The 24,831-nt window shown below is 41.3% G+C and overlaps 2 protein-coding genes across 3 annotated transcripts in view; one reads left to right on the forward strand and one right to left on the reverse strand.

The window, feature by feature from the left end:
• SETD3 (SET domain containing 3, actin histidine methyltransferase) overlaps nt 1–10,442 on the reverse strand; it is a 75,820-nt gene extending 65,378 nt beyond the window's left edge. Inside the window, exon 1 of the mRNA XM_054025938.1 lies at nt 10,313–10,442. The gene's annotated coding sequence lies outside the window, so the exon portion shown is untranslated. The remainder of the gene's footprint in view (nt 1–10,312) is intronic.
• A 391-nt stretch (nt 10,443–10,833) lies between these two features.
• The window catches only part of CCNK (cyclin K), a 28,682-nt gene continuing 14,684 nt past the window's right edge, over nt 10,834–24,831 (forward strand). The window contains exons 1-8 of one of the 2 annotated variants that reach the window (XM_054025004.1): nt 10,834–10,963; nt 13,079–13,321; nt 14,439–14,520; nt 15,291–15,422; nt 16,795–16,900; nt 17,935–17,992; nt 21,528–21,697; nt 23,309–23,583. In XM_054025004.1, the coding sequence (XP_053880979.1) occupies nt 13,125–13,321; nt 14,439–14,520; nt 15,291–15,422; nt 16,795–16,900; nt 17,935–17,992; nt 21,528–21,697; nt 23,309–23,583 (1,020 nt within the window). In that variant the 5' untranslated portion in view covers nt 10,834–10,963; nt 13,079–13,124. Of the gene's footprint in view, nt 10,964–13,078; nt 13,322–14,433; nt 14,521–15,290; nt 15,423–16,794; nt 16,901–17,934; nt 17,993–21,527; nt 21,698–23,308; nt 23,584–24,831 lie in introns of those variants that run through there. The other variant, XM_054025005.1, reaches the window with a different exon arrangement.

Consider the following 24,831-nt stretch of genomic DNA (forward strand, 5'->3'; position numbering starts at 1 on the left):
CCCATACATGAATGTGCAAAAAAAAGCTAAATCTGATTTAAAGGTTAAATAAGGACATTTTTCTAAAGTATGAGGAGAAATGTGTCAAGTGTGTACAACAATAGACCCCAAAACTAACTTCATACCAAAGCTATCACTAATCTGAAAAACAAGGCAAGCACTAATATAAAAACAAATGCAAATCAATAATGCCATACTAAAAATTAAATAAAAAATTAACAGTTGCTTTCCCCTTCACTCTCCCTATTTAATCTCAAGGTCAATAATGATAGGAATAATATGAACGTGCTTGATAACTAATTCATGTAGGTTTGTACTGTGAACTATTCTAATACACCAGCAACCCTTACTCTTAAAGTACACTATGACCCAAGTGAGGAAATCATTTTCCGCTGATGTTTTCATCAGTAGACGGAATAGGCTGTTTAAAAAGATAGCAAAAAAGCTATGCCCACGATTGTAAGTGCTTCCCAAAGTATCAGTTTCTTTCCTTTTCCCCAGTAAGAGGTTTTAAGCAGACTTGGTGGTAACACCATTTAGTCAATGACAGAAGCCCGTACAGCACACTTCAGGTTGCTACTTCATATATACACTGCAAGATAATTTGCAGAAGTCATGAATGATTTTTTACAAGTCTATGCATTTGTTTCAATTTTTTTAAACTACTCAACACAGTATCTAAAAGTTTTATTCTTGATGCAATGTTTTAGTTTTGATTATTTAGCCAGAAAACTCCAAGTCAGATACAGCATCTGTTTTTCAAAAAGGTCCTGTGCTTTTACCCAGTTTTACAGCTGGGCTGGTGACTGGGGCACAAGTACATCACATGACTTCCTTGAGCTTCAATCAATCCAGCTGTAAAATACATTTGGATTGTTTGGGAACAAATTGCTCGTATGCTTCGAGCTGGAAGAATGGGAAACATGTTTCATCTAATCTAACTGGAAATGTTTCTCTCCAATTCATACAGTACCAAAAAACCCTTCCAAATAAGTCTACACTTATTAGTTAATGGAGACTGCCATGGAGATAGATATATAGATAGGGGAGGGGGGGGGGGAAGAGGAGGAATGGTGACTGCCAAAAGAAAGTGTCCCTTGTGGACTAGTTAAACCTGCCCAGTTAAACCGAGTTTTTGCATAATTAAGAAGTCACCTATTAGGTAACATTTTCTACCAAAAGTTCATGTGCTAATATTTAAAACCACTGTAAACACATGCTACTTTTGTCTCCAGATATGAATTCTGTGATTATGAAAGATGCCTAATTGATAGCCCTGGAAACTGAAGTCCTCTGTGTAAACACAAAATACACATAGCAGAGCTGTTTCTACAACTGCAAATTTAAGATCCATAATTCACCACTGCTCTATCTCCAGAAGTGTTAACAGCAGTGCTGGTTGTAGTACAGACAGGACTCGGGTATTTTTACCACATCATCTATCTTTATTCAGAGTCAGATAGCAATACTACAGACACCTGAATCCTGTCTTATACTACTGCCTTCTGGGATACTAGCACAGTGAAGTTGCAACATTGTTAAATTATAGGTCCTACGCTATAATTGTGTAATTGTAACAATAGTATAAGCTTCCATGGCACTGCCATAGAGCAGTGGTTCCCAAACTGGGGTTTGTGAACCTCTGAGGGCTACAGGGGGTTCTCGTGAAAAAAATTCTGTAATGGCGGACAGAGCTGTCCCTAGGGACCCCAGCACAGGGCCAGCAGCCCGGAGCCCCTGGACTTCCAAGAGTAAGCAAATCAAAGCAAGCATATCTATCACACTGAGGAGATTTAAACTTCAAGACTCCTTATAAGAAATGGAAAGGAAGGCGGATTTTTTTTTTTTTTTTTTAATTAAATAGGTAGCTAATATTGTTTTTAAAATTATTATGAAGAACAAGTTTAAGCTTTGTTGTAATGTGCATTGTTTGCCTGGACTGCTCAAGATCTGAATGCTTGTGTAGGAGGAACTCTTTGAGTTGGCTTCTTAAATACCTTCATGCTGTTTCACATCTGATACTCCTTGATGAAACATATGAGCCTTGTCTTATAACAGGTTTATTCAAAGTGATACAAGCTAGAAAGTGAGATCTCGGAAGAATGTTGCCATTTTCGTAATGTAATAAAAATACTGTAATGATAAATAATAATAAATAGTGTGTAATAAGCATGTCATAAAAACAAATTTTATATTTCCAAGATCACTGCTTTTATAATTTATACTCAGGTAAAGGAGAAAATCCCTGGAAATATTCATTTTTAGGAGGGGGTTCGCGAGACTTGATATTTTAGTGAAAGGGGTTCACAGGTTGTTAAAGTTTGGGAACCACTGCCATAGAGTGACCACCTGTAGGAGCAAGAAGTAGTTCAGTCTCCATTCTGATGTAGCTACTGGATTCTTTCCCAAGGTTGCCAAACATGAGAAGCAATTGTGCTCACTATGCTAGTGGGGTCAGTCCACTGGAAACTGAACCGAGACACACTCACTTGTTTCACACAGACCATCCAAAAACTTTTGGTTACTACTAACCTCAACTTGATATAATCTGCCAACCTAGAGGCAGAAATGCCTTATATTCATTAAGAGTTTCCTAAGCCATCAATTCCTCTGTATATTACTTTTTTTAATGGTGACCTGAAGATAAACACACACAACCTTTTAGTACTTCGTACAAATGCTCTGAAAATGCAGAGAAATAGGTATCTCAGCACACTAGAATTTTTCATTTGCTTTTTCCTTTTACAGCTCCAGAATTGTATTCCTGCTTCACATAACATTAGAGCTTGGTAAGAAAAGTTTTTTCCAATATTGCAGGGATTTTTAAGAGTTCTCTTTTTCAACTTATAACCAATAAAATAAAAGATACAAAACTATGCCACACTGCATAATTCAGTTAATTGAGATGTCTCCAAGGAACAGATTTAAGGCTAAATATACTTAATGGCAAGGACTACAGCTTATTAGAACTCCTAAGTGAAATGTCCTCAGGTGACTTAATGGCTATTGGGCCTGACGTGAGACATTCTTGTGCCGGTTGTTAATTTTTTCCTCAACATCTTTCTGTCCATCCTTAGTTAGGATACAAGGAGAAAGTGGCTGAAGTGCTTTACCACTGCCTGCCAGGCTGCTCCTTTCCAGGCAATTATTCTGAGCTACCATGCTGGCATCTCACATCTGTCCCTGCCACTGGACAGGTAGACTCAGTCTATCTCAGAGTAAATGTGCTCCTCCCCAATTCCATGGGCCTTTACAGAAATGCAATGGGCTCATCCCAGCTTTGAAGCTCACCACGTCCATGACTTTTACTATATACTCCTGACTAAAACTGGGGGGGGCAGGGGAGCAGCTCGGAAGGGTGGCCGGGGGGGGGGGGGCGGAGCACTGCGGGTGCTGGGGAGGGGGTCGAGGCCTGGGGGCGGCACCGCAGGTCCTCGGGGGGGGGGGGGGGGGGAAAAGAGTCACGGCCCAGGGATGTTACAGGTGCTCGGACGGGGGGAGCAGGGACCCGGGAGGGGGTGTGTGCCAGGGGTGCTGGGAGGGGGGGATGTTGGTGGGGCTGGCTCCCTACCTGGCTCCTGGGAAGCGGGGACCCCACCTCCTAGCTCCACGTGCTGCCGCCGCTCCGCCCCAAGCCCCCTTCTGCAGTTGCTGTCGCCCTTCTGGTAAGCACGCCAATCCCCAGCTCTGAATCTCCCCCTCACACCCAAACTCCTGCTGCTGGAGGGCGAGGGCAAGACTGCCCCAGCAGTGGCCGGTGTGCCTGGCCCAGGGGCTGCCTGAGCTGCAGAAGTCACGGAAAGTCACAGAATCCGTGACTTCCTTGACAAACATGGAGCCTTATTAATCATGAACTAAATGTTAACTTTGTTTTAAGATGTAACTTTGTTTAAGATGTTACCTCACACCTAGTGATCCAAATACAAGTTATTGCTTCCTCTTAAATTGAAGAAAGGGTGGCAATACCATACCATGCCATCCTTACTTCTGCGCTGCTGTTGGCGGTGACTCTGCCTTCAGAACTGGGCTCCCAGCCAGCAGCTGCCGCGCTCCAGCTGCCCAGCTCTGAAGGCAGCAGCAGCAGCGCAGAAGTAAGGATATCAGTACTGCAACCCCTTCCCCCGCCCCCATAACTTTGCAACCGTTCCACAACTCCTTTTTGGGTCAGGATCCCTACAATTATAACTGTGAAATTTCAGATTTAAATAGGTGAAATCATGAAATTTATGATTTTTAAAATCCCATGCCCGTGAAATTCACCAAAATGGCCTGTGAATTTGGTAGGATCCTAACTATTAGGTCGTGCAGAACTAGAAACACCTCTGAATACAATGGATAGTTGAGATGTTCTTAGAAACCCCCAGGTTAGCTTTCAACAAACTATTGTGCTTATCACAGCAAAAAAATAAAGTCAGTAAAGGCCACATATTTAGCATAATGTAATAAAAGAAATAATTCATGTGAATTTACAGAGGACTTCTAGGCTTTGGTAAGAATTACAGTACATTCTTGTGTCAATTATCAGAAAAACATGCAAATGTCAGCCAGTAAGTGAAATTTTTTTTCATCCTTTCAGAAGTCACTACTTCTAAGTATGGTGCAAGTGAAGTAATTTTCAAGTCTTAGGTAGTAAAAGAAAGCTTAAGAAATCCGATAGTGTTCCAATCAGCAGGACTGAAGGCTAAAGGATTTTTATTATCATCATCTTTGTTCCAGTGCCACTTAATCATTTCAAAGCATCTGAATACAGAGTGAGCCCATCTCTTAATTTTAAGGCTGTCATCTGCATAGTGGCCTCACCTTTGGTCAACCACAGCTGTAGTACTTACTTCCTGCCTGCAAGGACAAGGGGGTTAACTCATCCAAGGCTAGCTTTAATTTCTATCTAATAGGTGGCAACCAGAGGTAACTAATCCATTTTCTCAACATTAGAAAGCAACATGCCTGATCTGCTTTGGTCCTAGAGAACTCAAATTGTCATATTACTCCAGAATCCAACCACCTCTCAAAGTAACTCTATAAATGGCTTGCCATATACTCCAATATTTCCTAAAATCTGCTATTCTAATTGCTACATTATATCATTCTAATTTAAAACAATTAAACAAATGAATGGCAGTTTAAATGTAGAAACTATTTCTTCATATTTTTAACATTTAGCTATATATGAAAAAAGGAGATGCTAACATTTTACAAAAATGTAGCCCTCATTTACCTCAACTATGGAAAGTGGTATTTCCTGAATTGAAGCCCTCTTTTTGACTGCTTACTCCAACAGCAGCAAAACTGAACATACTGAAGTTACATTTGCCCTAATATCTGGGATTATGTTGGACACAGTGGTGTGGCACCTGTAATGCCAACTACGTGGGAGGCTGAGGCTGGCGGATTGCTCAGGGGTTCTGGGCTGCAGTGCCTTATGCTGATTGGGTGTCCGGTGACACTGACAGCCTGGCCAGTGGGTGGCTGAAGAACTGGCTAAAATACCACAAATGTGTTGTTGTGATTGGGTGCTCTCTCTGTGAGGGCTGATGGACCAATCGATCAAGGTGATCTAGGATTACAACCTGGATATAAAAGAGATTTGCAGGTTTTGTTATAAAGCATGGATTAAAGAATTTTTGAAATTATAAAAAGAAAAAATGGAAGATACAGGTATTTGCACAAACTGCTTACAAAGGGAGAAAGGTACATATTGATTTACCTCTGTTGGGTGCTGCATAACTAGACCACTGTGTATCATATCTTAAATGTGTACCTCCTCACAAGGAAGGATTAGACCAGAATTTCACACAGAAAGACTAACATAGAAAAAGTAAAGTCTAAATATGGCTTTGACCTCAGAATCACCCTTCTAGCTTAAATATAAAGAAAAGAGTTTAAAAAATGTTTTTTTTTTTAATGGTGTTCTATTTTGGTGTTTGATATGTCATTCTAAACTAGAATATTATAATTCAGAAGTAAATTTATGAAGCAAAGAAAATATATTCCTTGCCTCTTACCACAGTGACGTTCTCTCTACTGTCCATTTTTTTGGTCAGTACTTTTTAAACTGATACAAAAAGTAGTAGAGTAAAATCCAATTCCAAATACTTTTTAGAATACCAAGTTTCATCTCTTGAACTCTGAATTACATTCTTCTAAATTCTGCCAAAACTTTTTAGCCCAAACATATTAGACTTACCAGTCAAGAGAAGCTGAAAATAATGCCAATGATATATAGGGGATACAAATGAATAGTGTTCCGGAATGAATTTGCCAATCTCAACTGATTAATTATTTTCAGGTCCAAGTGAATCAGGATGTAAGAACAACATCAGGAAACTATTATAACTGGTGCAAATAATGACACTTATGGTTAAGACTGCCCAGCACCATTATAAAACCCTGTTTTAAGTTGTTTATAACTTTACCAAACTTTAACCATTAGGGCTAAGTTTCCTATGTCACGAGTCTGCCTCAGGCTAAATTTTTCTACAAAATTTCAGCTGAAACCATTCAACTGTTTCAGAGAACAAAACTGGGGGAAAAGAAGATGTTTTAAAAAAAATTCTTAAGTCATTTCATTAAGAAACTAGCACTTCCATATTTTGGAGCAAGGACTTGAAATTCAGCATTGGGACTTTGGTGTCAGGGATGTGCCTTTGCCCTTCCCATGGTAATTTGCCCAAACTTGATCACCTTATGAGACTCTGAAATGTCTCAATTTGCACATGATCAGCGGTGACTTAGAGTTTGACAGCTAAATTCTCCCAGGATTGTGTCTACTGAGCATGCTCCAGCCCAAGGCCAGAGGGGCTAAGAAGGATTTTCCCTGCAACTGATGACTGCCAGAGTCCACTGTGAAGCAGGACACTAGAACTGAGAGTTGCAAAACTGTCTCTCCTCTGCTCTCAATGCCCCTTTTGCTGGTGCAAGAAGCAGAAGAAAGGTGGTTCCTGACAGGAATGCAGATGGATTGGGAGGGAGGAGTAGAGGAGACAAGGTGCAGAAGTTGTAGAAACCATAGCATGGTGTAGCAGAGAGGGGAAAGAACAGGACCAGAGGGTTGAGAAATGGAGGCAAGCAGCAGCTGGGGTAGGTGGGTTGGATAGAAACAGAGGAGGAGGGAGACAGGAGTCAGGGTGTGGGTTGGATTAGAGCAGACGAAGAGTAGAGTAGAGATGTGTTCAGGGCTGCACAGGAGCAGAGGGGAAAAGGGCAAGACACATTCACATATATAACTTTAATTCAAACCTCAACTAGATTAGAGTAAAAACACATCTTGATAAAATAGTTTAAACATCTATGAATGTACATGTGACACAATCATACTGTATTACAGGGGTCGGCAACCTTTCAGAAATGGTGTGCCGAGTCTTCATTTATTCACTCTAATTTAAGGTGTCGCGTGCCCGTCATACATTTTAACGTTTTTAGAAGGTCTCTTTCTATAAGTCTATAATATATAACTAAACTATTGTTGTATGTAAAGTAAATAAAGTTTTTAAAATGCTTAAGAAGCTTCATTTAAAATTAAATTAAAATGCAGAGGCCCCCGGACCGGTGGCCAGGACCCAGGCGGTGTGAGTGCCACTGAAAATCAGTTCATGTGCCGCCTTTGGCACGCGTGCCATAGGTTGCCTACCCCTGCTGTATTATATCCAAAAATGAACATTACCTGTGCAACCTTAATTTGGCCCCTTGTGAGCATACATTGACATAGTTTTTTAATAACAGTGGGACAAGTCTACATAAGCATCTGTGTAAAGCTTAATGTTTGATTAATTGATTTAAAACCTGCTTTAAATGTACAATTCAGTGCAATCTGCACTATGGATCTGGTAGGGAAATCCCCATAATTCTAATCACACATTCTTGCACTATACAAATACTGAACAATACTGCTAATAAAGATGCATGCATCTCATATATATGGATAGACCGTTTTGTTGTTGTTGTTAAAACAAATACAGTATTTGTCAGTAGAGAGGACTTTGAGAAATTCAACTCTGCATCCAGTCTGTAGCTCAGTCCACCTTTACTTGGACATGCGAGTATTTTGATTCTATGTGCTTACATTTTGGCTGAAATCCTAAAACTATCTCTGGCCCTGCTTTGACAGGCAAAAGTGTATGTTTTTCAATTGTGTTAGCTCAATCCAATTAACACAATTGAAAAGCCCTGTTAAAATGCAGACTAGCATGTCCGAAGTTGTCATGTTAAATTAACCTGACTGAGCTAACACAATTGACAAAACACACCCTTTTTGCCCCTGAAGACATATTCTCTGTGTATTTGTAGTTTACTGAGCGGCTGTCTAGTTTTAATTAGGAGCCAGACGTTTGGATAATATCTGAAACATCACATTCATCCATACACCTAGAGTAGCTTCTTTATACTATGTTGTTTTCAAAAACAAATGAAACAGTAAACGATATTCAGTGCATAGTACAATAAAAAGTAAGTATTTTGCTATTTATTTACACATTAACAAGACTGCTCCTCTGAAAAAACAGTACATTTCTCCATTAGGTCACCTTAATAAGGAAAAAAGTCCTTTCCCCTTCCTTCAGAACACAGGCTTTCCCCTTTTGCCAGCTACTGAAGCCTAAGTTTAGCCATTGGTCTGAAATGTGGACTGAACATCACAGATTGGGAGGAGAAAAAGGGAGAGGTGTTTATTTCACAGGTAAAATGGAACATTTGGGGAGATCACAGCCTGCCATTTTACTGTGGAAGAGAACAGCAGTATGAATTCATCTTTATATTTTTTTCAAGTGGTACTTTAGTCTAAACCAATCCTCTTTGAGCAGGAAAAGAAGTTGTAGAAACAGCTTTGCCATGGCATCAGTTTCAGCAGCAGCTTCAGTACTGAGTTGGGAAGGTTGCAACACAGAGACTCATGGAGAAGTAATACCCCAGCAGATCAATCAATTTAAAAGATACTTTGCTTAAAGCATTCAGGGTATTTCAGTTGCTGGACTTAATTCTTTTACAAAAAATGAAATAAAATAAAATACAAAGCCACAAAGTGGATGGGAGAAGAGAGAACAAAAGAGTGCTTAAAATGGTACAAACCAAAGTTAAATTATTGATCAGTGAATCTGAGCCTCCTCCTGCCCACCTGCTTATGAAGCAGGAAACTAGACTCTCACATATGAGCAGAAACACTACAGAGATGGACCCAGAGAATTGGAGGTGTGGGAGAATTATGGAAAGCAAAGAGGAAGGGGGAGCTGATTTAAACATTTTTAAAACATGTGAACCCTGTAATCAAAAAAGGAGGGACAACATCATGGAGAAGTCAAGTTAAGCAATTTGTTTACTTTCACTCTCCACCCTTGCTATCACTTTTTTGGAGGGAGGAGCAAGGGAAGGAAGATGAATGAGAGGAAGTGGATTTAATTGCCTCCAGTTTTCATAGAAGTGAAGAAAATTTCATACCTCCAGAGCCTACAAATGGGTATTAAAGCAAAACATCCACACAGATACAGGGCAGTGAGTAGCATGTGGGCTTGGGATGTAATGTTTTTCTCTCCTCCCCTAACAAGACACTGGGAGAGGGAAATAGACAAGCAGCAAGTGGGAGAGCTGCAGCACATGTGATGAAGTGCTGCCCATCTCGGTCAGCGTTGTCTCCTTCCAGAAAGACAGTGAGTGGGAAGCAGAAGAGAAAAGGCAAAATGGGGGACAGAGCAGGGTAGTGATTCCCATGAGAGGAGCAAGGTGGAGTGGTGGGTGAGCGGCCTGAGGGTTGCCGCACCAACAGAAGGAATCGGGGTGAGAGTAGGAGAGGGATGAGAAGGGGGAACTGCAAGTGGGTGCGTGAGAGGAACAGACGAGAGGAGGAAGACGGGGCGGATGGGAAGGAGGAGGACAGCCTGTCCCACCAAGACGGCGGGTGCGGGAAGCAGGTTTTCAGCGATCAGCGCACGAGGACGGGGGTGCTCGGTGCGGGGTGCTCCCAGCCGAGGAGACGGGCGGGCGAAGCTGTTCCCGCACCGGAGGGAAGGTGACACAGAGGATGGGGTGAGGTCAAGGTACCCCTAGGAGAAATGGGGGCGGCGGTTGAGAGAGGGAGTCACGGGGTGGAGCGAGCTCAGAGTGGCGCTGGGGGGGAGCGGGTGGCGAGGCCTGGGCGCTGAGTGGATGCGTAGGGGGAATGGGGGGGAGAGAGTTGCTCCCGGGGAGGCTGGCTCGTGCGGGGCATAGGTGATGTGAGGGGGCAGCGCCCCGTGCCCAGCCAAGGGATGAGAGGGCTGGTGGGCGGGGGATTGCCCCCCCCCCCAAAAAAAAGAAGACGAGGACGGAGCGCTCGGTGGGTCCCTACCTCCCGCGAGACCGCGACGGCGCCTCCTCTAGGAAACAGCGCGGAGTCGCCCACGTTTCTCACCGGACACCGTCCGCTGCCCGGGGAAGGGGGGAGGTGGCGGCCGAGCTAACCCGAGCCCCACACTCCCAACGCCCGGCCCGCCCACTGATCCCACCCCGCTGCCGCCATTGGCTGAGTCGCACCCACACAGCGGGCCCGCCCCCAGCTCTGCCACAACCAACCAATCCCATAGGCCGCCCCCTCGCCACCGCCCCTGTCGCTCACCCACTGGGAGTAGCGGAAACAGGGACCAGGGGCCAGGCCACTCCCGGTTGGTGAGAATTCCTCCTACCACTTTCGATTCCTATTGGTTGAAGTGGCCTGCAATCCTCTCGATTCTGCTCCCTGATTGGTCTTCCTCGACACTACCGCGGTAGGGTGCGCACAGACCTGTTCAGCTCAGCGTGTGACGGAGAAGGGTGGAAGTTAGAGCTATGGCTATGATTCTCATTGGTCGGTGGGAACGTGGGCGCCGTGCCCTCGCGACACTGACGCAATGACGTACGGGAGCGACTTGGTCCGATTCCCAAGATGGCGCCGCGCAGGGAGCGAAGGTGTCGTTGTCGTTAGTGGCCTCGCTGTGTTGTGGGACCTTCGCGTGCTTGATTGGTGAGTGTTTCTCGAGGGGAGCGTCTCTCAGAGTGGTATTGGGGGTGACGAGGGGCTCAGGGCTGGGTGAATGGGGACTGGAACGCCGTGGGGAGGGGACTCCTGGGTCTGGAGCGAGGGCCGGGGCGCTGAGGAGAAGGGGCTGTGATAGTGGGGAGGGATGCTGTGGCCAGGCCGCTGGGTATGGAGTGAGGCGCAAACTGAGATCCTGGACAAAAAATGGCGGGGGTGGCTGTGGTCGGTGGCCCTGAGGCAGCGGGGGATTGGGGCGGTGGGGTGGGCGCAGGCCTGGGGCTGAGTCGGCGCGGTTGAGAGCTTGCGGTGCGGGGGGCCGTGGAGTTGGGGAGGGGCTGTGTGGAAATATGCGTGCAAACACGGCTACCGTGCCAGCCGGCCTTGTGCGTTGTTTCTCTTACTTAGTTCGGTGTCTCCCTGAATTCCCGTGTTTGAGGGAGCCTGGTGTCATAAAAAACATAACATTGCTTTTCGGTTCGGGTGTGCTATTTGTGTCACAGGTAGGAGAAGGATAGTCCAGACTGTACGTTGGATTAAATCAATATTTCTTTGCTGGCTATGAGGTAGTGTGAACTTTTCCAAGAGCAGTTTCACTTTATCAACTGGTTTATGTTTGAAGGTGCTGTACTAAGGAGGGTAGGAATGAGCTCATTGAGGTGCCTTTTGTGATGTATAAAGAGGATTTTTAAAATAAAACTTAGTTTAATGTTGTTAAAATATCGAGTGTACCAGATTTTGTCTGTTTTGGTTTTGATGGGAAACTTCTTGAAACAAAGGATTGAGAGTTTTACTCCTGAATGAATTCTGCACCAAAAAATAAAAAATCCTGCACACGATATTTTAGAATTGTGCAAATTTTATTTGTGAATAAATGTGGAGGCTCCAGTGTGGTAGTGGGGAGCACAGGCCACTGACTGCACAGAGGTAGGAGATCCCCTTGTAGCTCCTCTCATCCACAACACGGCAGTGAGGCTGCATCTGACCCTGACACAGCACAAGGGCTGGGCCTGCCCCAGAAACATCTTGGGGTTCTGCCCCTCTGCACCAGATATGGGCAGGTAAGTCGAGCTCAGCAGGATCAAAGTGTGGAGGGGCTTGGTGTGGAGCAAGAGCATTCTGTGTGAGAGCAGCCTATTAAATGCCATGCAGGCACTCCGGGCTGCGGAAGGGAGAGATGTCTCTACTCCCCCAGCCCAGGTGCTGCTACCGGAAGAGAGAGCTGGGGAGAGTCCTCTCTCCCACCGTAGCTCCGGGGCAGCCTGCACCCCCTTCCCAGCCCTGCGGCAGCTCTACCCCCCCACCCCCCCGCCCTGAGTCGCCCCGCCCCGAGGCGCGTCTCTTCCCCCCCTCACGTTTCCAACTTACGCAGAATTAGAGTTACGCAAGGTGTTCCGGAACAGAATGCTTGCGTAAGTCGGGGAGCGTCTATGTGGAAGTGAGGTGTAGATTTCAAAGAAGGGCGTGCTCTGGCTGCAGACCCCAATTCATTTATACCAGCAGGGCTCCTGTTTATGTCCATCCAGTGTGTTACTGTGCCATGGGGGAGAAATGGTTTTTCAAGTAGGTAGTTCCTAAACCATTTAGGGCCTAGAAGCATCCGAAGAAGTGGGCTGTAGCCCACGAAAGCTTATGCTCAAATAAATTTGTTAGGTTCTAAGGTGCCACAAGTACTCCTGTACTTTTTGCAGATACAGACTAACACGGCTGCTACTCTGAAACATGGCATACACCCTAGATCAAGTGAGCAAATATAATAAGAGATTTGTAGTCACTTATTTGCCTAAGTTTCCTTATTTTGGCATTTACATCATTCTCTTCGTTTTCCACATGCCCACAGACTAGGGGAAACCAGTGTAGATGAAACCTGAATTTTTCACAAGTGAAATATCTTTTCAAAAAAACTTTTCAAGCCTTTTTTATGCATCATTAATAAGCAAAAAATACACAAATATGTTTCCCTTCTTTCAGGTCATCTTTCCATTCTACCTTGTGACATGTATAGTGTATGTGTGCATAGCAAAAATATCACTTATCTCAGGATGAAAAATGTTGGTCTGTTGCAGTTTTATCTGATTATTTTTTTTTATTATTATTTGGAAGCTGCTGTCTGAAAACGTATCAAGCAGGAACAATTCTACTTCAATAAATGAAGGAAAATAAAGAAAATTCCAGCCCTTCTGTAAATTTGGCAAACCTGGACCACACAAAACCATGTTGGTACTGGGATAAAAAAGATCTGGCACATACACCATCACAGTTAGAAGGACTTGATCCAGCTACTGAGGCACGATACCGCCGAGAAGGAGCCAGATTCATATTTGATGTAGGAACACGTCTGGGACTGTATCCTTTTGAGTTGATATTTTCAGGGTATGATTGTAGCATTATGAATTAGAAAGTCCAGAAAAAATATACCAAGAGTGGTCCTTGTGCATTTGTGTCATTAATTTAAAAATCTTAGTGATGTTTTTGAAATAAGACTATACTGTACAAATTAAACATCTTTGATGTTTAATGTTTTTCTACTTGAACATTTTCCTCTGTTAATTGAATCCTAGTTTCTGTAACAAATGAACTATCTTAACTAATGAAGTGACAACATAAAGGGGAAAAGTGGCCTGTCAGTTGTGTGGTGATTTTAGAAATTAAAAGCTCATGGTCTTTCCCTTCAAGGCTCTGTTTAGGCATGTTTTTGAATTTACATCTTTTCTTGTGCATTTTGCCCCTCTGTATATTCTCTCCTAATTATTCCATCTTTTTCTTCTGTTCCCAGCTTCTTCTCTTCTTGCCATTCCTTATACTTGGAATTACTTTCCACTTTTGTATACCAATAATCCCTTTTCTCCTTCAGTTCCTCATTAAAAATTTTAGCTTCTATAGTTTTGATCTTCACTAAAGTTGGATTTCACTTCAGCTACATCAGCCCTTAACAATCACATTTTAATGGAGAGTTAAGGGGAAGCAAAATCCACCTGTCAGCCACAGGGAAAGTCCTTCTCTTGGCTGTACTCCCAGTCTGAGTTGAAACAATGGTCTCAATGCCTCCACCACTTGCTTGGGTGTTGTGATCATTAAATTCCATGACTCCTCTCCAAGCCTGCCATTATTGCTGGCTTTTCCAAGTCAGGTGCGGGGCTTACGTCATGCAGATGGTGTTATGGACCCTCTGTACCAGGGTGAACTTTATCTTGACTCTGTAGCCATGCCTTTTACACTGTTCTAGATATCTACTGCACCTGAATTAGATTAAAAAAATGCTCAGGGCAGGAACCTTGTGTTTTTTGTGGGACTTTTTGGATAAAACATCACACTTGCTTTCAAAACTTTAAAAATATCAGATATTAGAGAATCAGTCAGCTTATTTGTTCAAAACAGGCTTTTTCTCTGACTTGGCTTCCTCTCATGTGTCTTGTGTTTTGAACTTGATTTATACTGTTTAAATCCTTATTGTGTAGCGCAGACACTATGACACTTTGGCAACTGGAATAATTTATTTTCATCGATTTTATATGTTTCATTCCTTCAAACAGTTCCCAAGATATGTAAGTATTTACAGCATTGACTTCTTAATTCCATGGTTGCTTTAAGAATGCAATATTTAAAGTGATGGCAACTAAGAAAGGCTGATGGCCTCATTTCTTAACTAAAACCTCATGTTTATGAATAATCCCCTGAAATATCTTGCCACGGTTATAGTTTATACATATTGTTTCTTTAAATGTTTAAGCTTTCTGTTAATATTGTGCTTTTCAGAGTTGCAGAAGTATGTCATAAGGATAATTTGGAGTATTTTAATTACATATGATTGTTTCTACATTAAATTGTAAATCAAACAAGACATGCTTTAAACACAAAGTATTACATAGTTCTCATATTTTCCATATATTGAAAATGTTTTATCTTGCTGTTACAATTTTGTTATGTTAATGTAATTGAATCTGTAACAATTTGTGATTTGCAGCAGGGGCTAAGTGGTCAAAGAAAAGGCAAATTACATGTATAATTACGTTTTTAAACCCCCTTGTGAGGCAATGCTCTCTATGCCAAGACAAAAACCTCTGGTTGTATTTCTTTAAATAAACTAAAATGCTACTTAATAGACTGTCTTCCAAAAGGTTGTATTTACGTGAAAATAGGAAAAGCTAAATTGCGCGTATAATCATTGCCTGAGCTTCTAATTCTATTAACTATTCTCTGAGAAACAGCATCTCATAACCTGATGGTTGAAACTGACACTTAAAACACAATTCTTTTTTAGTATATAGATGCGGCATTGTAAATATAGACATTCTTACAGAATTTTCTTTGTTAGGTGACTGGAGCCTGCTGTCTCTTCCTGGCAGGAAAAGTTGAAGAAACTCCAAAAAAATGTAAAGATATAATCAAAACAGCTCGTAGCTTACTAAATGATGTACAATTTGGACAGTTTGGTGATGACCCAAAGGTAAAATAATTTATTCATGCTTATGATTCTTTTACTTTTAATTTAATTTTAGCAGAGTTAATATTTACGCTATATATTTCCAGGCTTTATTTCTCTTCTGAGCTAAAAGGAAAATTGGATTCTCATTTGAAAGGGCACTGTCAACTTTATTCTTCAAGTTAGACAAATAAACCTAAAATTTAATTTTCTGGTATATTGCCACATATATAGTCTAATTTAAGTGTGTTTCAGCTTTCCTGTTGCTTATAAGGTGTTTTCAGCAAAAGAGAAACTGATTGATTATACAGTGTAAACTGTGAAATTGACTACATAAAATGCTGTCAAATTCACAAAGTAAACGAACTGGGGGGGAAAAATTGGCACTAGTTTCTTTCAGTTGTAGTAGTTGTAGATGTTAATTTGTAACTATAGTATATACACATTTTTCAGAGAAATATGACTTATTTTTAATTAGATGCCATTGCTTTAAAAGATTATGGGAGATCTTAGTTTTTTAAATCTCACTATGTGCTGTTGGTATTACTTTTCTGAGTAATGCTGCTTATATTTCATAGTTTATTTAGCAGTTAGCTTTGCCATTGCATTTGCTGTGATAGCTTCAGTTTTCTTAGTTGATACTCAGCTGTCACCATCAGTGGCCAAGATTTTTTTCAAAGTGACTAGTGATTTTGGATGCTGCAGTTTTGAGGTACCTATCTTGAGGCACCTTACAGGGGCTGAGTTTTCCATAGGATGGGTGTTTAACACTTTTTCTGAAAAGAAGGCCTCTTTAAAGTGTCCAGATGGGTATGCCACAACTGAGGCACCCAAACCCCCTATTCACTTTTCAGAAACTTAGCCCAAGTGTTTCTCTTGTGATCTGCCATCCCAAATGTAGAACAGCTCACCCCAAAATGGAGTTTTAATCTGTTTTAGGCATTTTAGATAATGAGGTGGGCGAATGGAGGTGAGAATATGAATTCAGTTGCTTCATTCACTGAAGTAAACACTTGGTAAATAACCCTAAAGGTTAAGAATATTTAAGAGAAACTAATAGATTCAAGCATAATGAGGTTCAGTAATAACTCAAATTGTGCAGTTAAATCTCGGAATGCTAACATTTAAAGTAGGCGATTCAGCCTCTGAAAGGTCAGGGCCATCAATGGTAGGGAATAACTGAAGAGAAAGCTAGGAGGTGAATTGATCGCAGTCTTATAAATACCTGCATGGGGAAAGATAATCTAGCAGACAAATGCATAATAATATCCAGTGTCTGGAAGTTGAAGCGAAACAAATTCAACTGGAAATAAGGTCACATTTCAAATGAGCATCAAATGTTCATGAATAAAAGAGGGAATTATATATTTTGTGGTTACTTTGTCATATTGTCTAGGAGGAAGTGATGGTCCTGGAGAGAATCTTATTACAAACAATAAAGTTTGATTTACAAGTGGAACATCCATACCAGTTTCTTCTCAAATATGCCAAACAACTCAAAGGTAAATATAAAGAGTTGCATTGCTGAACAATATTGAACAGCTCTTAAATAGCACACTTGATTTGTACTTCTTTAAAAACTTTAATCTATTCACCAACCATCTGAGAGAAATATTAACCATATTAACCCAGAAGGAAACTGGGACAGAGGTTGTGACTTCCAAGCCCACAGAGTGAGAACTAGTAGAATTTAGGTATTCTTGGCTTGCAGTCCTCAGCTCAAACCAATCTTTAAGATGTTAAAGAGATCATGTCACTTTTCTCAGTGTATGACTATTGTGTATAAATAAGGCTATGTTTTAGTCACGGATATTTTTAGTACAAGTCATGGACAGGTCACGGGGGGAGGGGAGGGCCGAGAGGGTTGTCGGGGCTGGCAGGGGCTCCCTACCCGGCTCCGTGTCCCTGCAGCTCCTAGGTGGTGGAGGGGCACAAATGCTGGCTGCCGCAGCTCCCATTGGCCAGGAACCGCAGCCCCTGAACGAGCACCAGTTGCTGCAGAAGTCATGTAGGTCATGGAAAGTCATGGAATCCATGACCTCCATGATAGACTTACAGCCTTATGTATAAATCATTTGAATCCAGTGGCTTAAGGGTTTTCTTTTCCTGGCCTGGTATAACGTGGAAACTTCCTTGATGCTTTCCTGTCTAGGCCTACTGGCCCAGGTGAAAAGTTCTTTTCCTGCTACTTGTTCAGTCTCCAAACAATAAATATTTAACTTTAAATTGCCTTAAAAAAAATCATTGAATTTGTTCCCACTTACAAATCAATTCTGGGTCCCCCTACCATTTTTCAAAACTCAAAAAATTCAGTGCGAAAGGCAAATGTTTTGGGGGACTTTGAGCATATGAAAACATGAGGTTAGAATGTCAACAGGTTTGCACCCGTAACAGATCAGTTTTAACTCATATACCTGAAAAGATTACAATATTACAAAGATACCATTTTTAAGAAGTCTTTCCATTTATAATAGTTTATAAACCTAAATTTTGTGAGCTTTTTAGTTTAGTAAACTTTTTTGTTTCTCTCTTTCAGGGGATAAAAACAAAATTCAGAAACTGGTTCAAATGGCATGGACATTTGTAAATGACAGGTAAAAAAAAGTTTCCAGACATTTAAATATTTCAGCTAGTAAGCATCTCTTAGTTTATTCTGGACCCTGACCTCTTTCTCCGTCATGCACAGTCTTCGTGCCCATTCCAAAGGCAGTTCATGTTTGTCCATGGATCACAGGTTTGGCCATGCTCCTTCTGCCCTCACTCCAGAGCTTTTACCTGAAGGGATTCCTCTTATTCTAGGATAAAATTTAGATCAGGAACTTCAGGGGAAAGCCCAGATCAGGGAATATGGTCAGTCCTTCCTTCCAATCCATACAGTGAGGCCAGAAAGGGCATAGCCAAATCCCAGAGCTTTCAATACCTATAGGAAGAGAGGTGTGAACCAATGTCTTGGCCTGGGAAGAGGTCAGTCCCAGAAATATAGTCTTTGTGCAACATATTTTATATTTTTCATTGTGCAGTGCAGTAAATAGGTTCAGGTATAAGTGGTGTTTGTCTGTCTCATCAGACAACACTTGGGGAAAAAACCCAGGCAAAATATTTGATTTTATATTGTAACCAGCTGTAGCTCAACTGAATTTAACTATGGAAGATGTTTATGTAAAAATAGCACCTTCTTAGTAGATGTATTGAGTCATTTCTGCATACCTCAGACGCTTAAATAAACTTAGTGTACTACACTTCTGTTAGCACTGTAGAGCCAGCACATGAGAGAGAACGAGCTAGGTAATTTCTTGGTGCATCAACACAATTGTATAATTACTCTCAAATTTCTAACTAGAGTGCTTAACTTTAGAAATCCAAAGAAAACTGGTCTTGATTGTTCAAAAGCGCTAAGCACCTATGATTCCCATTGATTTGAGTCAGACTTGGGGTGCACAGCACCTCTGAAAATAGGTCGCTTTTACTCTGGTGCTTAATTTTAGGTATGCAAGATTAGGATTTAGGCTCAAATTCTCAGTCTTGAACACCTGTACAACCCAAATGGAGATAATTGGTTTACATGGGTGATGGTGGTGACATAAGTTGAAGAAAGGTTTCTGGCACAGGTGTGACTGTACCATTTGGCTTGCATCATCTTTATTGCAGATGGTGATACATAGGAAGGAAAGAATCTAGCTTGACTTTCAGATCCCAGGTTGAATATGCAGCATGGCAGTTGAGAAACTTTTTTCTTGTAAATTCAGAAAAATCAATAGTATTGTTGAGACAGCACTATACTTGGAATTCAGAAAAATGCCCTTGGAAAAACTACTGGACTTACGCAGCTTTGTTCCATACTGTCATCAATGTGGATTTAAACTACGTCTACTTTGGTTAAGATTTTCACTTAGCCCTTAAGATCCTGCACTATGCTTAGTGCACACTGAGTGGTGAGACTTATCCCATGGGACCTTGTGAAAAATAATGCTATGCAACATCCATTAAAGGGTTTCAGAGCAGAGGGCTAGGCATCCTGTGTTAGCTGTAATATAAACATAGACCTAAGTGCCATGGATGTAGAAGCAACATTAAGAAAGGAAATTCTAATCCAGTTTACTTCTTGAAAGGTTTTTAAAGCAGATTGCGAAGAGCTAGAAAAGGATCTCACAAAACTGGGTGACTGGGCAACAAAATGGCAGATGAAATTTAATGTTGATAAATGCAAAGTAATGCACGTTGGAAAACATAATCCCAACTATACATACACAATGATGGGGTCTAAATTAGCTGTTACCACTCAAGAAAGAGATCTTGGAGTCATTGTGGATAGTTCTCTGAAATCATCCACTCAATGTGCAGCGGCAGTCAAAAAAGTGAACAGAATGTTGGAAATTATTAAGAAAGGGATAGATAATAAGACAGAAAATATCATATTGCCTCTATATAAATCCATGGTACTCCGACATCTTGAATACTGCATGCAGATGTGGTCACCCCATCTCAAAAAAGATATATTGGAATTGTAAAAGGTTCAGAAAAGGACAGCAACAACTATTAGGGGTATAAAACGGATTCTGTATGAGGAGAGATTAATAAGACTGGGACTTTTCAGCTTGGAAAAGAGGCGACTAGGGGAGGATGTGATAGAGATCTATAAAATCATGAGTGGTATAGAGAAAGTAAATAAGAAAGTGTTATTTACTCTTTCTCATAATACAAGAACTAGGGGCCACCAAATGAAATTAATAGGTAGCAGGATTAAAATGAACACAAGAAAGTATTTTTTTCACACAATGCACTGTCAACCTCTGCAACTCCTTGCCAGAGGGTGTTGTGAAGGCCAGTACTATAATGGGGTTCAAAAGGGAGCTAGATAGATTCATGGAAGATAGGTCCACCCACGGCTATTAGCCAGGATGGGTAGGAATGGTGTCCCTAGCCTCTGTTTACCAGAAGCTGGGATTGGGTGATAGGGCATGGATCACTTGATGATAACCTGTCTGTTCGTTCCCTTTGGGGCACCTGCCATTGGCCACTGTCAGAGGACAGGATACTGGCCTTGATGGACCTTTGGTCTGACCCAGTACGGCCGTTCTTTTTATGTACCTTTTGCATTTTTAGTTTTGAAACTACTAAATGACTCCCCTCTATGGGTACGCTCTAATGCTTTGTGTACTTCAGTCATCCATAAACTAATGAGTTTTTTTTAACATAACTGCTATTAGTACCTTGTGCTAAACAAAAGAACCCATAGTTAATTGGTCAATGAATGAATGGTGTGAAATTTGTTGTAACTAGTTGGCTAGATCACTGAATGGCAGATTTTCAGACTTTGTGCTTGAAGAGCTTATATTATAGAACTTAGCAATGAGTTGAGTGGTTACCTAAGAAAAGCTGGCTCTTGGGTTTTAAATTGCAAATCAAGCTGAGTATTTCATGATTAATCTTACCAATTGAGAAGTAGTGGTAAAGTCAACTTTACTGTAGCCTTCACAACTACATATGCTAATTGGGACAACTTTCTAGACCTCTTAGAACTAAAACTTATGCATTGGAGTATTTGGTCTTAAAATTCCCATGATTCATTGTTTATATTTAAGTGCATTTTATCCAAAATAATCCCCAAATGCATTACAAAATAAACGTAGAAATCCTTTCACCTGCCACTGAAATAAACAACTGTTTAGGACAGAACTTGAAGAATATCCTATACAACTGATGTTACAGGAGGAATTTTTAGATAAACAGAATGTAATCACCCAAACTGGAATCTGGTGCAGCCAAATTCCCTCATGCTTTTGTGAAAACTTTATCTTGGTATGTCAGACTCTTTTTCTAAATAAATTCCTGAGAACAAGTATTTTAAATCTGTTCGTGTTGCTTTTTGTTGCTGCAAGATAATAGTGCTTTGCACGTTTAAAAATCAAATTACTATTATATCAAAGTACTATTAACAAAGATCTTAGTTTGGTAAATTAGTTTGTGACAGGGGAATCCTAGTTTTGTTAATCCAAAATTATCTGAATGAGATGTTAAAACTTAACTGTCATCTGCTTTGTCTCAACAATACATTGTAGATATCAGGTATTCAGACTTGTGAAGCAGCTATCTGGGTTATCTTAAAATGACTGTTCTTTGATATTCCAGTCTCTGTACTACGTTGTCACTGCAGTGGGAACCTGAGATCATAGCTGTTGCAGTTATGTATCTGGCAGGCCGTTTGTGCAAGTTTGAAATTCAGGAGTGGACATCAAAGCCAATGTACAGAAGATGGTGGGAGCAGTTTGTTCAAGATGTACCTGTTGATGTTCTGGAAGGTACCAGAAATATTTTTGTCACACTTTAAATACTTGCCTTCTTTTTTTAATTTGAGGTCTGGACTAGGGTTGTCAACTTTCTGATTGCAGAATAAGTGCCGTGGTTTCCGGCCAATGAGAGCTGCGAAGCCGGCGTTTGGGGCGGGGGCAGTGCGCAGAGCCTCCCTGTGCCTAGAGGCCAAAGGACATGGCAGCCGCTTCCGGGAGCCACGGAGAGCCAGGGCAGGCAGGGAGCCTTCCTTAGCCCTGCTACTCTGCCGACTGGATTTTTAACTGCCTGGTCAGGAGCCGCCAGGGTTCCTTTTTGACCAGGCATTGCAGTCGAAAACTGGATGCCTGGCAACCCTAGTCTGGACAGTTTCTCCCTTAATCATCAACCTTGCTTTTAGGCCAGGGTACTGAAGATTATCTGTTTACTTAAGCTTTCCAGAGGGGAGCTGAGTAATATTGTGACGAGTTGGATCACAGAAACCCCCTTGGAAACTGTCAACTGATGTGCCAAGACTACTTCTGCCCCTGCTTTCCCTGCCAGCTCAGGACCCCAGAACCCTGTCTTGCTGAGCCAGACACGCCCGTCTGCTCCAACAAAGACCCAGGGTCTGAATTACTTGCCCCAAAGCTGCAGACTTGCCTGAAAACAGCTTACAGAAGTGTTCTTGTCTTTAACACTCAGATGCCCAACTCCCAATGGGGTCTAAACCCAAATAAATCCATTTTACCATCTATAAAGCTTATACAGGGTAAACTCATAAATTGTTTGCCCTCTATAACACTGTTAGAGAGAGATGCACAGCTGTTTGCGTCCCCCCAGGTATTAATACATACTCTGGGTTAATAAGTGAAAAGTGACTTTATTAAATACAGAAAGTAGGATTTAATTGGTTCCAGGTAGTAACAGACAGAACAAAGTGAATTACCAAGTGAAATAAAATAAAACATGCAAATCTAAGCCTAATACAGTAATACAGCTGAGACACTACCACTTCATATTCATTGGGAGTTATAATTTTCTTGTGGAACTGCATTCTTGCATTCCTCCCTTTCTGTGTGCATGTACTTCACATTTTTATCCTACATTGCTTGTATCCCATTCCAAAGGCTAGTGGCTTCTGGAAGTCAAATAACCTAACTAAGGAATCTTTTGAAGGTTTGGATATTTCAGTATTTATGTAGGCCATGAATCCAAGACCTAATTGTTCTTGGCACTTGAAAGACAAAACATGAAGGACGTTTTTCCAAAACAGCTGCTAAAACCTATCTCAAATCATACTCTTAACTTCCACAAAGAGCTAGACAGTTTAGTCTACAGGTGAATATAAAAAATAGGCTTGTACTAGAAATGTATAATAATAATATTGGAAGAAAAATAAATATACCTTAAAGAAACAGAACAACTCACAGTTTCATCCCATTTTTATCTAACTAGCATGTAGAGGCTTCAACCAAGATTTGGGTCCCATTGTAGTAGATTATTTATATACCCATGCTAGGTAAAATATTTTTAGCCAGAAATGTTGTTTTGACGTTTGTGTCCCTTTAAAGGGTTTCAAGCTGATTATAAATATTGTTACGTTTTACTAGGAATGTATAACCTTTTGGACTTTTTGTTAGACATCTGTCACCAGATCCTGGATCTGTACTCACAAGGGAAACAGCAAATGCCTCATCATACTCCACACCAACTGCAACAGCCACCATCCCTTCAATCTACACCTCAGATGCCTCCAGTACTACAGTCGCAGCAATCTCAAAGTTCAGAGCAGTCACAGACACAGCAGCAAAAAGAGTCCCAGCAGTCAGTGCAACAGCAACAGCAGCAACAAACACAGCAATCTAAGAAACCCTCTCCTCAGTCAAGTCCTCCAAGGCAGGCTAAACGTCCAGCGGTAAGTTTAACTGAACGTAAGTGGTGAACAGATTTCTAATTTAGAGCAGGAGCAGTTGTCGTCTAAATTATGGTTATGCTTTGAAAAGTAACTGTAAAGTATCATATTAGTACATGTCAACAGAACGGTTTACTGTGTTCCAATCAGTTATGCCTTTGCCCGCCAACTGAAGGCTGTGAGTTTGCCCAAATGTTACTGATGAAATCACTTGATCTGCAGAACCTTTATTATAAGTGATGATGTATGAGAAAAGAAGAACCCAAATTCACTTTCAGAAACTAGACTGAGTTTGTTGGAATGGCCATTTACATTTTTTTCCCCAAAATGAGCATATTTTATATAAAATCAGAGATTCAATATAGGTGGAATCTCTAATGTGTCATTTTTGCAGGTTTCAGAGTAGCAGCCGTGTTAGTCTGTATCCGCAAAAAGAGCTGACCCCGAGGTATCACTACCATTAAGGGAGCAGACTACCCCATCAAGTGGTTCCACTCTGAAAATGCCTAAAAATGACACAAAAAGAACAGGAGTACTTGTGGCACCTTAAAGACTAACAAATTTATTTGAGCATAAGCTTTCGTGGGTAACAGCATCCGAAGAAGTTTATGAAGCTTGGTCCAACAACGGAGTAGATTGTGGTTCCGAGTTCCAATTTACGACTTACCAACTGTAAGGAACCAATTGTGTTCTAAGTCCGAGGACTGCCTGTAATTGAAAACCTGAGTGGGTGCCAGGAGCAATGCATCTGCAGGGCCACAAGGGGGCATGCTTGAGGGCGGCACCTCATTACAAACCACTTAAAAGTTTTTTGCATATTTTCATCATGACAATATAAAAAAAATTAATCTTACAGGCACGGTTTTATGCATTCCATGTCTTGTGCGCTGTACCATCACTGTTCTTTTAAAATAAGAAAGCACCCTACACAATGGCCAAAACTTCATAAGTATTCCAGCTGCACACTTATCCAAAGTCACTCCAGGGTCAGGGACAGCCTTTGGACCTCTATTTGATACGCAGTTAACTAAATTGTTATCTCTATTGCATTTATGTTTGATAATTTATTCAAACAGCAGTGAAATAACAAGTGCGTTAGTCACACTAGAGCCTCTGGTATCTGTTTTCTTGGGCTATTTAGGATGTGCCCTCCCCTCTTTCTTATAAATTCTTAATGTCTTCTTATGACCTATTACTGCTAATGCAACTTTGATTTGGAGAGAACAGCAGGCAGCATCTCTGGAGAAAACA

The sequence above is a fragment of the Malaclemys terrapin genome, chromosome 4, assembly GCF_027887155.1.
Source record: "Malaclemys terrapin pileata isolate rMalTer1 chromosome 4, rMalTer1.hap1, whole genome shotgun sequence".
Lineage (NCBI taxonomy): Eukaryota > Metazoa > Chordata > Testudines > Emydidae > Malaclemys > Malaclemys terrapin.